Raw genomic sequence first — 14147 nt, 5'->3', positions numbered from 1 at the left:
ACTTCAGAGAAGTCTAAACATTGAGTGGATCACAGAATATTTCACTGGTTTACTTAGAATTTTTCCTAAATTTTACTGTTTATACCTTGAAAACTTACTCAGACAAACATACACCATTCAAAAGGGCCCCCAGCCACAGCTTCGGAACAAGACTAAAATAAAGAATTCATCTCAACAGTACTTTGAACAAATTCTCAGGTGACTGCATAGGGATTCAGTTTGGCCTTCTTCTTAATAACAACATTGCACAGCACCTCAACATCAAAACCTAATGCTTTCCAGGACCCCAAGATCTAGTTTTACATTTACATTTTTCAGTGTTCAGAAAATTGAAACATTACATAAGTATTTTTTTATTAAAGAATTTTGCTTCACAGGCAGTAATCAATTTTGTCTAATTGAGAAAATATGCAGAAATGACACTTGAAAACAGACTATCTAAATATTGCTACAAATAATTATGCCTCAATTGTGTATCAAGGAACAATTCATATCATTTTCTCCTTAATGAATGATTTTCTTCATTTTCATCAGGGTGTACAAGGGTTCTTTTTATCTATTTTGCTGTTAACTCATTAATGTAACGTCATTTCATGTTCTCTGATAGAAAAAATATCTTAAATGAAAAAAAACAGGAAGTAACTGAAAAATCATGTACCTTTGGTTCTATTTGCAATAACAACGATTGGTATAAACTTCCTTATATTTATATTTTAAAATATTTGCTGTGGGTATGAAGAGATTACTGGACTAGAACTCAAAATAGACAATGTAAACTTAGCTTTTAAAATGCAAAGGGGCACTTTGATCGATGAAAATTAATATCCCTCTTCTACACTTATAAAAAGGAATTATGAACTCAATTGATCTTGTTAATGAGGCATTATAGTTACACATCTAGCACAGCAAAGAAACTGATGCAACAAACATATCAGAATATAAAATTGTTTTTAAAATATAAAGCCAGATCATGTACTCCATTAGCCCTGGAGAGGGGATGAGAAGGGCAGAAAAATAGATGCAATTACTCAAATTCATCAAAGGAAGGGGAAGTAAGTTAATGAAGCAGCACTCCTCCTTCCCATCCACCAAAAATACACTCTCTGTTAGTGATGTTCAATTTGCAGTCCTCAAGGCTCTAAACTGGGTACCCAGGGTGATGTGTTAAGAAGAAAATTTGTATCTGATTATGACCAGAAAATGTGTGTGTTATCAAAGGTTTCCCTCAACACAGGCACAGCCACGAGAGCTCCTACCCCACTCTCCATTGACAGCATGTGTACACTACTTGCCAGAATGACAAGTGGGGATCGATTTATTGCACCTAGTATAAATGTGATAAATGAACTGCCAATCACACGAGGCCTGAGTCAATCAAAGGAGCCGACAATGCTGCACCCAGTGGCAAGAGGCTGAGCAGCTACAAAAAGGAAAGGGCCAGAGCTGCAGTATCATTCCCTGGCAAACTCATATATAACAGTGTGCAGCTATGCCTCTGTTTTTCCAGCACTGAGGATGCAAGAGAGTCAACATCAGAGACAGACACTGCCTTTTCTATCTTTCCCGTCTTTTCTTCTCCTTCCCGTTTTGGGTGTTTGCCTTGTTTTGCCTTCCAAGAAATGGAACCAGACTTTAACAACAGCAACAAATTACAGCTTGTGGCCATCTCAAGTATCTTCTTTTCTGTTTCCCAAAAGGAAAGTTCTAGCCATCTTTACAGACATGTAGGACACAGCCAGCCAAAGGGGGTTTCTTTCCAAAAATTCACTCCTGCTAATCTTATTAATATTTTACTTTTCAAGTGCTTTAACCTTTTCTATTTTCTCTCTACATCTTTAACCAAAGGTTAAAAAGGATTTTTAATTATGTTCTTGCCACAGTACTGGACAGGGCTGAGGTCTCTCTGAACTGATCCTCAAACCTCGTTTAACACTGCTTAATGTTGGATAGTGACAGGGTCATGTTAGCATGTTTCTCTTTGGTCTCTTTATTCCATTTAAACTAATATAAAAGGGTCTTCCCCCTTGGTAGCTTTGCAATTTGGAAAATGCCAGGAACCAAGCCCCACCCTTCCTTTAAGTAAGATTAATAGAAAACTGTGTTGGTTGATAATTGAAAAGATCCCGGGCCCTGCACAAAGTTTTTCTACATGGGGTATGATTTCGTCTACGATGACTTCACTTCCCATCTTATTAAATAAACACAAAATCTCTAAGACTTTAAAGGCATATATTGTTTAGCTAATATAATCACATTTCTCATCTGCTGAAGACACTTAGTCCTTGTGCAATACCCAAAGTGTGAAGTCCCAGACAGGTAACAAATGACCTCTTGTGCCTCATCATAAAATCCAATTTCCTGAAATTCATAAATTTTATTTTGTCCATCATGCAAATTCTTTTTTAACACATGGGCAAGTCAGATAAACTGGGACAGTAAAATCAGTTACAGAGACAAGCTTTAACAATCATTCGTTTACTTAGAAGCAAATTTAAGACTTTTCCTGGAAACTTTTCTCTCTGGTTTATAAAGCACAAATTAGCTGAATTATACCTCTAAATATCCTGCTCCTCATCATTCCAGTATAACAAATTATTGCACCTTTCGATTTTACACTTTTGAAGCAAAATATTTTGTGAGAAGTGTTAGGATATTTTTACATGACAAGTTGATTATGCCATTATAAGGAAAGCAATCTGCTGAAAAGTAGTGTAACAGAGATTTGCGGGAAAAGACTGGAACTTGAGGCAATAGGCATGTCTCACATTCATTTTTAGTGTGAGACTCAAGTTCCCACAATAGCCTGTAATGGAGAAAAAAATTCTTCCAGTAAATTGATACTAGATCCCAAAGAAATCACACAAAATCTCATGAAAGGAAGAAACTTCATGTTTCTGGTCACTGATGCATATTACAGCAATTTTACAACATTTCATCTATGGTCCTAAACATAGCTGCTGTTTGGAATTCTAATGGACCTCCAATAATGCATTTGGATTTTCTTTTTACATGAGACAAAAGATCTGCTGATACCATATCATATGCATACCAAGACATTTTCTTGCACTTGTTATACTCTTGATGCAACACTCACATGTCTGAGAGCAAGAAAAAATAAACAATTAATAAAAAGACATTTAATAGGAACTATTGTTTTATTAATCATTTTATTAATTTAAGATGATCACACGTACTCGCTACAAATATGTGGTTATAGTACACAAGGCTTGGTTGTGTTCACAACATTTTTCTTGCGGTTGCTGGGCAGTGAAGACCATGTCTGCTGTTCCTCAGAATAGTCAGAAGCCACACTGGGATTCTGAGAGAATGCGTTTGGGTTTTCTTTTTACATGAGATAAAATACCTGCTGACATTATATAACATGCATACCAAGACAACATTTTCTCGCACTTGTTATACTCTTGGTGCAACATTCATATGTCTGAGAGCAAGAAAAAACCACACCATTAATAAAAAGACATTTGATAGGAACTGTAGAGGTTAGCATCCATCTTGGATAGCCTTTGTTTTATTAATCATTTTCTCAGTTTAAGATGATCACACAGACTCCCTACAAGTATATGTTTACATTATGTTTATAAATCTAAAAATTATCAAAGTTGTGTCAGAATAGCACATGTAAGAAAGTTTAATGTTTAAAAACCCAATTTAAAAGCAGTCTCTTAGTGACCTGAGGGGAGATAACACACATCACAAATCTAGTAGTCCCAAAGGAGTTGTTCCAGATTACATATATATAGTTCACAATAGTGAATACACCACAATCCTGAGAAGAAAAGCTAAAGAAAAGCCAACTTTATCCCTGCAGCTAAATGCTTTTGAAGTAGAAGTGATTTTGTTGTACCTCTTTCTCATGATCTGAAAACCAGCTGGAGTCTCTACTGGAACCTTGAGGCAAAATATGAAAATCCACTAGAATAGCAAAGTTCCCACACTGGAAAAAATAAACAGAAAGAAAAGTTAAATAGCAGTTGTTAAGAGGCATATGTCCCATACTCAAGGAAATAAACAGTCAAGCAAGCAGTCATCTGACTCAGAGATTCAATAGCTTCAATTAAAGTCTGAGTGGGTTTTTTACCTTTTGGTAAGACATTTAATTTTTAGGCATGGGATTTGCAGAATTAAATAGGCATTCCCCATATTTATAATGGGAAACACTGCTAGAAATAATAATATTTAGCTTTCTGTAACATACCAAACAGCATATATTGTTACCTTATATGTATTGAACACACGTGATCAGACATGAGAAGAAAAATACTGGGATTTTCTTCTATTCTGAATGTACTCATCAGAGATCTAAATTTAATGGCTCTGTTGTGTTTTACACATAACTAAGATGTGGAATCTCCACTTTTTCAGTTAACAAGACAGCACATGCTCCCCAGATTTGCAGCACTTACTCTACTGAATTAGTTTTCTGAAAATTTACAATTACTTTAGAGATTAAAATTAATTGCTGAAAAAATTAGCAACTGTATCTGTCTTCTGTTTGTCCTGCATCATGTCAATAACAGACTGTTCAGACTTACCATACAGTTAAAATTAATTTGAATCTTGTAAAAAGTGCAGTCATCTCAGCAACTTGGATAAACTCTGAAGTGGGGCCACTGGGATATCAGATTTTCAACCAATCACCATCCTTTCTTTACAGTTAATTTACATGCAAGAATTCTAGTGAGACACTGATATGAGGGAGACTGGACATATGAACCAAGAATCATCACCTTTACCTTACTTGGCCCAACTGTCACTGCTGGGCTCCACTGTCTGCAGAGTCAGCATTGGCAAATTACTAAAGTGGAGACCTTTTAAGTGCAAAAATATTATGAATTTAAAAAAACTTTCAGATCACGTCAAATTCACTAAAACAGCTTTCTAACCCAATATATCAACAGCAAGTTAAGGGTCAAATTAAACTAACATTTTGGCTGCTTTATGCTGTTTTTATGGTGCAAATCAGCTAAAAGTGCAACTCATAAACTGTGCTCTTTTCGTTTTGGCACCCTTTACGAAGTGGGATGGGAATGCTTGCATCATCTCCTCCTTATGCATTTGAAACTGACTTCATTCTTGAGAGGAATAATTTGGAAACCTTATTAAAAAAACAAATTTAGTAGTATCACTAGCTAAAGTTCACTGCTCACACATGAGAGGTATCCATGGGCTTCTAGGGTGGAAAGCCTTTCATTCCCCCTACCACAGGAATCAAGACTGATACTGGTACTTGAATCTTCAAAAAGCACCAGACTTTCCACTGCTTTTGTAAAAGGGAATTGGAACCTTCTGGCTTTAGAAGAGAAAGCACAGCTCTAACTCTTTTCATATCGGACACTTTAGGAAACAATGTAAGGATATTAACTGGCTTCTGCAGTGTTCCTTTCACTCTGTTCTGTCCTTTATTGGATGAAGCATGCAGAGAACTGAAACCAGATCACAGGGGATGCACTCCCTCTTAGCTTTTGTCAGATGAGCATCTACTTTCTTCTTCCCTAAGTTAACTTCATCGTATGGAAAGTTTTGAAGTCTCTCCTGTTAATCATTGTGAAAGCCAGGTGAAGATTAGCCACACTTAGGCTATGTCTATACTAGAGGGTTTTGTCAAAAAAAAACCTGGGGAATGTAAATGGGCAGAAAGCGGCACTTTTTCTGACAGTCTTATCCCATTCCCCATGAGGCATAAATTTCAGTAGACAGAAAGCCAGTCTGAACATTCCGCTGGGCCCTGTGTTGAGAGACAGGGCTTCTGGGACACTGGGCAGCCCCATCTGCTGTGCTTTTGGTTGGCCATTTTGTGCAGAGATCAGCTGGGCAGTCTGGCTGTTCTCTGTCAGCAGAGCAGATTGCTCTTGCGATCAGCTTGGAAGTTTGGCCGCGATCTGTTGACAGAAGTTTTGTCAGAAGATATCTTTTGACAAAAACTTCTGTTGACAAATTGCTGTAATCTACATGTAGTCTTAGGGTGTGGTGTGTGGCTGCTGGTGAGTATTTGCTTCAGGATGGGGGACCATCTGCAAGAGAGGACTGATCTGTCTCCCAAGATCTGTGAGAATGAGGGATTGTTTTCCAGGACAGGTTGCAGATTGTCAGTGATGTGATGGAGGGGTTTTAGCTGGGGGTGGCACGGGATAGCCAGTGGTGTTCTTTTATTTTTCTTGTTGGGCTTGTCCTGTAGTTGGTGACTTCTGGATACTAGTCTGACTCTGTCGATCTGTTTCTTTGCTTCCCCAGGTGGGTATTTTGGCTTTAAGAAAGCTTGACAAAGATCTTGTAGATGTTTGTCTCTGTCTAAGGGATTGGAGCAGATACATGATGCAAATACATGAAGCAACCACATACCACACCACAGGAACAGTAACCCAGGAACCTGTCCCTGCAACAAACCCTGTTGTCAACACTTTCCACCTAGCTATACAAGTGACACAATCACAGGACCTAACCACATAAAGCACACCATTCCCCTACACACCTATTAACATGATATATGCCATCAGGTGCCAGCAACGCCCCTCTGCCATAGATATTGGCTAAATCTGACAGTCTCTGCACCAAAGGACAAATGGACAGCAGAGCTGCAATTCATTTGCAAATTTAACACAATCAAATTAGGATTGAATAAGGATTCAGAATGGTTATCTCACTACAAAGGAAATTTTTCCCTCTCTTGATATTCAAATTTCCCTATCAGCTGCTGGGAGTGAGCTACATCCACCGTGACACAAGTGGCCTCATTAACACTGGTCCTACACTGGATAAGTAATGCCTTTCTTTTGATATGCATATTTGCGCATTTGTCCCGGATCTTGTAATTTCTACTCTAGTGCATCCAAGGAAGTGGGTTACACCCACAAAAACTTATGCCCAACTAAATTTGTTAGTTTTTGAAGTGCACAGGGCTCTTTGTTATTGCAGATGGTCATTACAGTACTCAGTAACTTTTAACAGAAGTAGGAAACATTATTCATGGAGTCACAGCCAAATCCAAAGTAAGACATCTATATTCTACCACATAAATTTCCCCAGGGGTTGCAGATGAATAGTGTGTGCTTCACTTCTTGTGCTAAAACATTGCAGGGCACTGATTTTCACTGATAAACATCTGTAAATCCAGCATTTCTGTTGTGGGACGAAATATACCTTATAATAGCTAAATAAATAATTTATAAAATAAAGCATTTTTTTAATCTCAGGCTGAAAGGCACATTGAGACCTAATGTTCATAGTATTACAGAAAGTATGCTACTTGAGTGTCTCTTACTCTAAAAGAATGCTAAATACGTAAATTGGACATTTCTCCTGTTACTTCACAGTTCAGATTAATACTTTTTTCAGAAGTAATTACTGACCAGAAGCAGTCAACAATGGTTTTACTGCAATTACAAAATAATGTAAGATCAACAATGCACCAGTAAGTAGAATAGTAGAATACAAAACTCTCAGATGACACAGGCACTGTGTAATCAGTTTGCAAAGCTTCTAAGTTACGTATAGGTATCACTCACTGAAAGAACAGAATGCTTTGATCTATTTTTCAAAAGGCAGCCTTCTCTTTCCTCCAGAGATCCAAGAATTAACAGATGGCTGCAATACCAAACCTTTCCAAGTTTCTAAACTGATGACAAAGTATTTCTAAAAAATCTCTAGTGAATCATTAGTTGATCCCAGCACACTTTTGATTTGACTGGCAAACTTCAAAGTTATAGACAGCGCATAACAATATCGGTAAAATAAAGCTATTAGGCTATACATGCTCAAACACTGGGCATGCTGAGGATATTAATACTGATTAATTTAAAAATGATTAGTGAATGATAAATGTTTCCTTAAGCCATTTTGCACTGGATATAGAAAATATTTATAGCTGAAAAACATATAAGCGTGATTTCAGAGGTCATTTGTTAGAGAGGTATTTTGTGTTTTGTTTTTGTTTGCTTCTGGGAAGAAAAGTGGTTTCCTAATTCACCAGTTGCAGCAAAGCTGTCTGATAACTTATTTAAAGATATGTTGACCCATAGTGCCATCTCGAAGGCTTGTTGCTATACGTGTTAAGCCTATGTGTAAAATGTAATACTTGTTTCTATCAAGTGTAATGAAACATATGCTAAAATATGTGTCAAGCCAGTACAAATTACACAAAAGAGACTAAAAGTTTAAAATGTATTTCTTAAAAGAACTAAAAAGAAAGCAGTGAAAAATCTAAAGAATTGCAAAGGTATAGTCAAAATATACAAGGCTCCCTGAAAAAAGCACTGAACTCCAAACCCAATCCAAAAACGTAGCCGTGGAGAATTCTCCCTCAAGCACCACCTCTGGAACCATTTAAATATAACACACTAAAGAAGTAAATGATGTAGCATATATTTAGAATGAATTCATAAAAGGACATACGGAAGAAAGGGATCACCAAGATTAGATGCTATGTGGGCAGCACGCCTGCTGAGTCTCACTAATAATAATTCTTCAAATACTTAAGACACTGACCTGTGATGGAAGGAATGGCCCTTGTGCAGGTTTTACCTTGCATCTATACTAGGCACCTGTCAGAAAGGAATCTCAACATAGCTGATGAAGCAGCTTTCTGCATGCTGACCTCCAATCCAAAGGCAGCAAACAAACAAAACAGCTGAGACTTATATTGCTCAGCGGAACATCGGTGTTGAACATTTTAATGTCATTAACAAGTCTCACAATATTTGGTCGTGAAAGCCCAGTCTGCTGGAGTTGTGCTTTCTTAGGAATCTCAGCTTCTTTTTAGGAAAATATTGAGCTCGCAACCCTCACAGTTTCAGAAAACACTTTAAAAAAACAAACCCTAAATGTTCAAAAATCAAAGGTGAAGACGAACACGTCATTTTAAAAAATCATCATTCTTAAACCAATTTAATAACTTCAGTTGATCTGATTTTCAAGGACTGAGGTTGGCAACAGTGTAATCTAAACCTCTGAAAATACCACTTGAAACAGTATACCACATTGAAAAATACAATTAAAATTGGCAATTCAAAAACCACCTAATAAGGCTATTTTACTGAAAAGTGATGAGCTATGTCTAAATAGTTAGCAATCCAATTTTTATCCTGTCTTAATTCTAGGAACTTCAAAATAATCTTACTTTCCCCAGCCTGAAACATTTTGTTTATATATTAACGTTCATCACTCAATTCTTAAACAAAGGTCTTAAAGTAATCTAAGGGTACTGCCAGTATGTTCTGTCCCAGCAAAAGAATTTTATTCATAACAAAATTCTGGGCTCAGGCAGCTTGCAAAAATTCACTGATTATGGGGCATAAAAATGTTTTGTTTTTTTTGTTTGTTTGTTTGTTTTACAGAATCCAAATGCAAACTACTTGGATATGGTCTGAATTTGCCAGGCAAACAATGCTGCTTGCCTACAGCCTAAAACGTTGGCCAGGGATAAGCCCAGATGAGTGACTTTACACAGTCTTTCAAACAGGCAAGACTATTAAAGAGTCCAAAACTCAGACGACAAATCAAAATAAATTCATAAGTTTAACTTCTAACTTCAAAAGTGCACATAATCTGTTTATGATGCACACACTAGTTGCTGTTCTTGCACATTCAGCATCTCAAGTAGCCTGAAAAGACAGGCAACATCAAGGAGAATAATTGTTAAGACTGGCAGAGAGGAATGATGATTTCACATTCAGTTTTGCCAGTCCTAAATTGTTTTACAACTATCAGTCATTCACTGGCAGCCAATTCCTTAGTTTCATTTATTTATTTATTTGGAGGGGTAAAATTAGGAAACACTACTCACTGTAATCTTTGATGAGAACAAAATCAGAGCAGAAGAGAAACAGATTAGCTTTTTTGTACAGCTGCCGTCACAAATGATTTCATTTCTCAACAAGACGCCTGCTGACTTCAACAAAATGGTCAACTTATGAATTTTAATTAAAACCAGTCTGAAATATGTTTCACAATTCAGATGTAGTGCTTAGCTTTTCTCAGCATGCGAGCTTTCAGAACTGCTGTGTTCAGTAAATGGTTGCAGCTTCCTTTCAATGTAGTTTTCCTATTTGGACATTGTCATATTTAACAGTAGTTACAGTTTTATTCCACCCTCTCATCATGTCAGAAACAGGGAGGCAAAGAACTACATCTTGATGATCATCTCTTGATGATATCGCAGGTGGTCAAAAAGCTGGCATCAGTTAGGTATGCCACAATGTATATAATCATCTGTAGTCCACCACAGATATAAACTCAGTTTGCATTAAAAGAATAATAAAGCCCAAAGAAACCCTTGAGCTTATCTCTAGTGGAAGGAGGACTTGGACCTGCAGATCTTCACTGTCTTTAACCTGCATTTGGGGAAGCTTTTTGTCTGATGTTAGAATTTCCTGGCCTGGATGGATCAAAAAGAACTGTCTCTGCAGCTGGAAGTTACAGCAAAGCTTCTTGAAGCTTCCTGGAGCATCTCAGGGAAGGATGAATGGTTATTGTATTCAAGGGTAAGGATGTAAGATGTTTTAGTTTTGTTGTTTTTTTTTAAAAAGGACTCACCAATGAACTTTATCCTTTCAAAAGGTGCTTGAATACTTCCAAGTTGCTTCTGGAAACACTGTCTGGATCTAGAGGCTCTAGCTGAATTGCTCTTTTTTGGCCAAAATGTGTTGCAGAGAAGAATCTTGGTAAAAAAAAGTAGTGATGTTACAGGAGGTACAAAAAGGATGAGAAACATATAGTCAGGTGAATCACCAGCACCACTTCCTGTGTAGGGTAAGACTGAATTACCGGTCTGGCTATCCTGAGAGGGAACTGATCTATTTAACCATAACTTCCAAAATTTTAGGAGGACAGTGGCAACCTGGATCATCTGCTTCAGAGTGCTTAGGCAGATGGAATGCTCTGCTTCATAAGCCTAGGACTGGAGTGAATAAAAGTTATGACTAGGGGAATCCTCAGAAAAGAACGAGTCACTTCTTTGGAATGGTGTAACTAAGCTTCCAAAAAGAATGAAAGTCCTACACTTAGTGCTTTGAATAGGATGAAGGGTGTAAGGGACAAATATCTGGGGATTTATCAGTAAATTACAGGAGCACAAAGCCTTCCTCAAAGTGCTCCCTCTAAGACAGGGTGGGCAATAAGCGGCCCACAGGCTGGACATAGTTCACCAGGGTTAGTGCCTAGTGGGGTGCCAGATGCTTTATTTACCTGAGCATCCGCAGTTACAGCCACTCACAGCTTCTCTTGGCCTCAGTTCACAGTTCTCAGCCAATGAGAGCTCCAGGAAGTGGTAGCTAGGGATGTTAACATTTAACCAGTAAGCTAGGGAGGCTGGCTGGGTGCATCAGCCTGACTAGAGCATCCCTACTCAGTGGCACACCCAGGCCAAGCTACTGCAGATGGGGGCTTCTCCATTGCAGGCTGGAGAGCCTTCAGCACTTCTAGGCCAGGCCATTCTAGGTGGGAGCTGCTCTGGAGTGCCCTCGACCTGTGTCGGCACTCCAGGCAGGGGCTTCCAGTTAGGATGCACCCCATATTTAATTTCACATTTAATCAGCTAAATAAATAGGATTTTACATCCCCAGTGGTAGCCCAGGCTGCGCCACTTCCTAAAGCTACTAGTGGCCAAGAGCATCGAACTGTGGCTGTGCTCCCATGTGTGGGAACTGTGAGCACTAGTACCAGCAGATGCCCAGTAAATAAAGCATCTGGCAGCCAGCCAGAGGCTAACTCTGGCAAACCACATCCAGTCTGTGGCTAGTTATTGCCCATCTCTGCTCTAAGACCATCTTCTTGCCAGGCGGAAACAAAAATGGAGGGAGAAGGCGAACAGAGACACAAAAATTCTTGGAAATACTGTGAACACAGAAGCCAGAATCTGGGAAGCAACACCAGAGCAGGAGCAAATCATCAGGCATCCCTGGAGAAGAACTGACAGGCAGAGAGCACTAGAGATTGAGACAGAACTGGAAAGAGAAAATGAGGAACCTCTTACATACTTTTGGTATTTGGAAATAATGGAGAACCCGAGAAGTTCCAAGTCTGACGCAGCAGTAAATCCCACGACTGAGAAATTCCAGCTCAGTATTGACACGTTGTTGTTAATGATCACAATTATTCAAATGCTCCACACAACCTGACAGGTTCAAAAAATCAACTATTTTCATAAAGGGCAACATAATGAAAGAAAATCAACTATGGTCTGAAGAAGTGGGCCTGTCCCACGAAAGCTCACCTAATAAGCTATTTTGCTAGTCTTTAAAGTGCTAACTTGACTGCTTTTTTTTAGTATTGTAGGTGTGTCTGTCTGTCTATGCTGCAGCTCCTCTTAAACTTTGAGAGGTACAACCACAAAATTTGGTATGCTGCTTTCTCTTAGCCTAATATAAACCAAGGTCAGGGTTTGGTTGTGCCTGAAAGTGGGAAATGCCTTTAATCCCAGGATTTCCCAGAACAAGGAAAGCAAGGAGCACTGACAGGAGGAACAATATACTTCAGACTCACCCCTGGGGGCAGCAAGGGCAGGAAACAGCTTGTCCCTCTACCCAACCCCCCCGCCCATCACCACTCAACAACAGCCCCTTGCAGGGGGAGCCCCTCTGCTCCCCGTATCTTCCCCACAAAATTACCCACTGCCCCGAGGTGCTGTGGCCACAAACCCCAGACCTGCCCCCCAAGCTCATACTGGGGCCAGGAAACCTGTCCCATTTCCAGGACAGGCCCTCTTGGTCATTCTCCCTGGGGCTGGGAAAAACAGACTCAGCACTCTCACTGCCACTGCGCTAGAGCTGTGGCTCTTTTCCACAGTCCTGGCCTCCAGCCCCAACACTGCTTCTGTGCCAGGGAAAAAAACCCACACCCTTGGCCCAGCTCTGAGCCTGCCCCCACACTGGCCCAGCCAGAGCTGGGGATAGAGGAGAGGATTGGGGTATGGCATGGGGGAAAACTTACTTCACTTAAACACCAAATAAATGCTAGGTCAGTTTGATAGTTTTTATATAAATGAAGCAGCTCACTTCATCTTTTAAAAAAAAAAAATGCATCCTACAGTCCCAACAGTATCTGAAGTTCAGAGCTGGTCTCCCAGGAACTGCCCTGTGAGGTATATTCTTGAAAAAGTGACATAAAATGCATGACAGCAAAAAAGCTTACTCCAGTTGCCAACCAATGCAATTCTGAAGGCAGTTTTGTTGCCTTCAACTGGAAAGAAGCCGTAAGGGCAGGAATTCAAGCAATTGCAAAATGCAAGCTCTTCCTTGGGACAAAGGCTGCAAATATCTGTTCAATTTCAACATTGTTTTGGAAAGGGATATACTACGCCTCTGCCTGTGTCAAAAGGGATTGAGAAAAACAAAAAAGTGCAAAATCACATTGGTGCCAGACTGGGGACAGATATCCTGAGCTCCCAACAAGTTACATGCACCGTTTCCTTCTCAAGTGCTACAATTAATGCTCTAACAATCTGTGAAGCCACTGATGACAGGCCACAAATGAAGGCACAAACAGACATTATCGTCTCTTTAGCAACTCATATTCATTATGGTGTGTTTTTATTCTCCTAAATGGGTTTAGTAATAAAAAGAATGGACAGAGAAGTAAAGGGTAACTAGAGGCATGAAAAATTCCATGATGTATTTTATTTACATTTACTGGAAACAAAGGGTATTTCTAATTTGACTCTAAGACAAAAATGGAGGATTTTTCCTGAATATGTTCAGTCCCAGTTTCTTCTAGACCCTGAGCGATTAATAAATTTACAACAAAGATTAAATTAACATTTTATTTTATTTACCAGCAGTTGAAATATGGTCATTTACTGTTTGTCAAGGTCAATGTTTAACACAGTGGTCACAGGCACTTTTATTAATGAAAGAAGTATCCAAAGGCTACAAGTGACCCTTCTCCACACCAGACCATGTGAAATAAACTTTACATCTTAAGAAGCTGAACTGATGAGGGATGGATGGCCTTGTAGTCACAGCAGTGGCATGAACTCAGAAGAGCTCAATTCAAGTCTCTCTCCTGCCACAGACTTACTGTGTGACCCTGGAAAGCCATTATGGAGATATACTTATCTCATAGAGCTGAAAGGGACCTTCAGAGGTCATTGAGTCCAGTTCCACGCCCCACCCCCCGCAAGACCCTGACAGATTTTT

General features: G+C 39.1%; 1 protein-coding gene across 3 annotated transcripts in view; it reads right to left on the bottom strand.

Moving 5' to 3' along the window:
• Window positions 1-14147, bottom strand: part of SLX4IP (SLX4 interacting protein) — a 167010-nt gene that overhangs the window by 96919 nt on the left and 55944 nt on the right. For all 3 annotated transcript variants that reach the window (XM_074988473.1, XM_074988472.1, XM_074988474.1), the window contains one exon: window positions 3866-3955. In XM_074988473.1, coding sequence (XP_074844574.1) covers window positions 3866-3955 — 90 coding nt within the window. The remainder of the gene's footprint in view (window positions 1-3865; window positions 3956-14147) is intronic.

This window comes from Carettochelys insculpta, chromosome 3, assembly GCF_033958435.1.
Source record: "Carettochelys insculpta isolate YL-2023 chromosome 3, ASM3395843v1, whole genome shotgun sequence".
Taxonomy (NCBI): Eukaryota; Metazoa; Chordata; order Testudines; family Carettochelyidae; genus Carettochelys; species Carettochelys insculpta.
The sequence above is the reverse complement of the archived record's forward strand: the minus strand, read 5'-3'. Positions and strand labels throughout refer to the sequence as shown.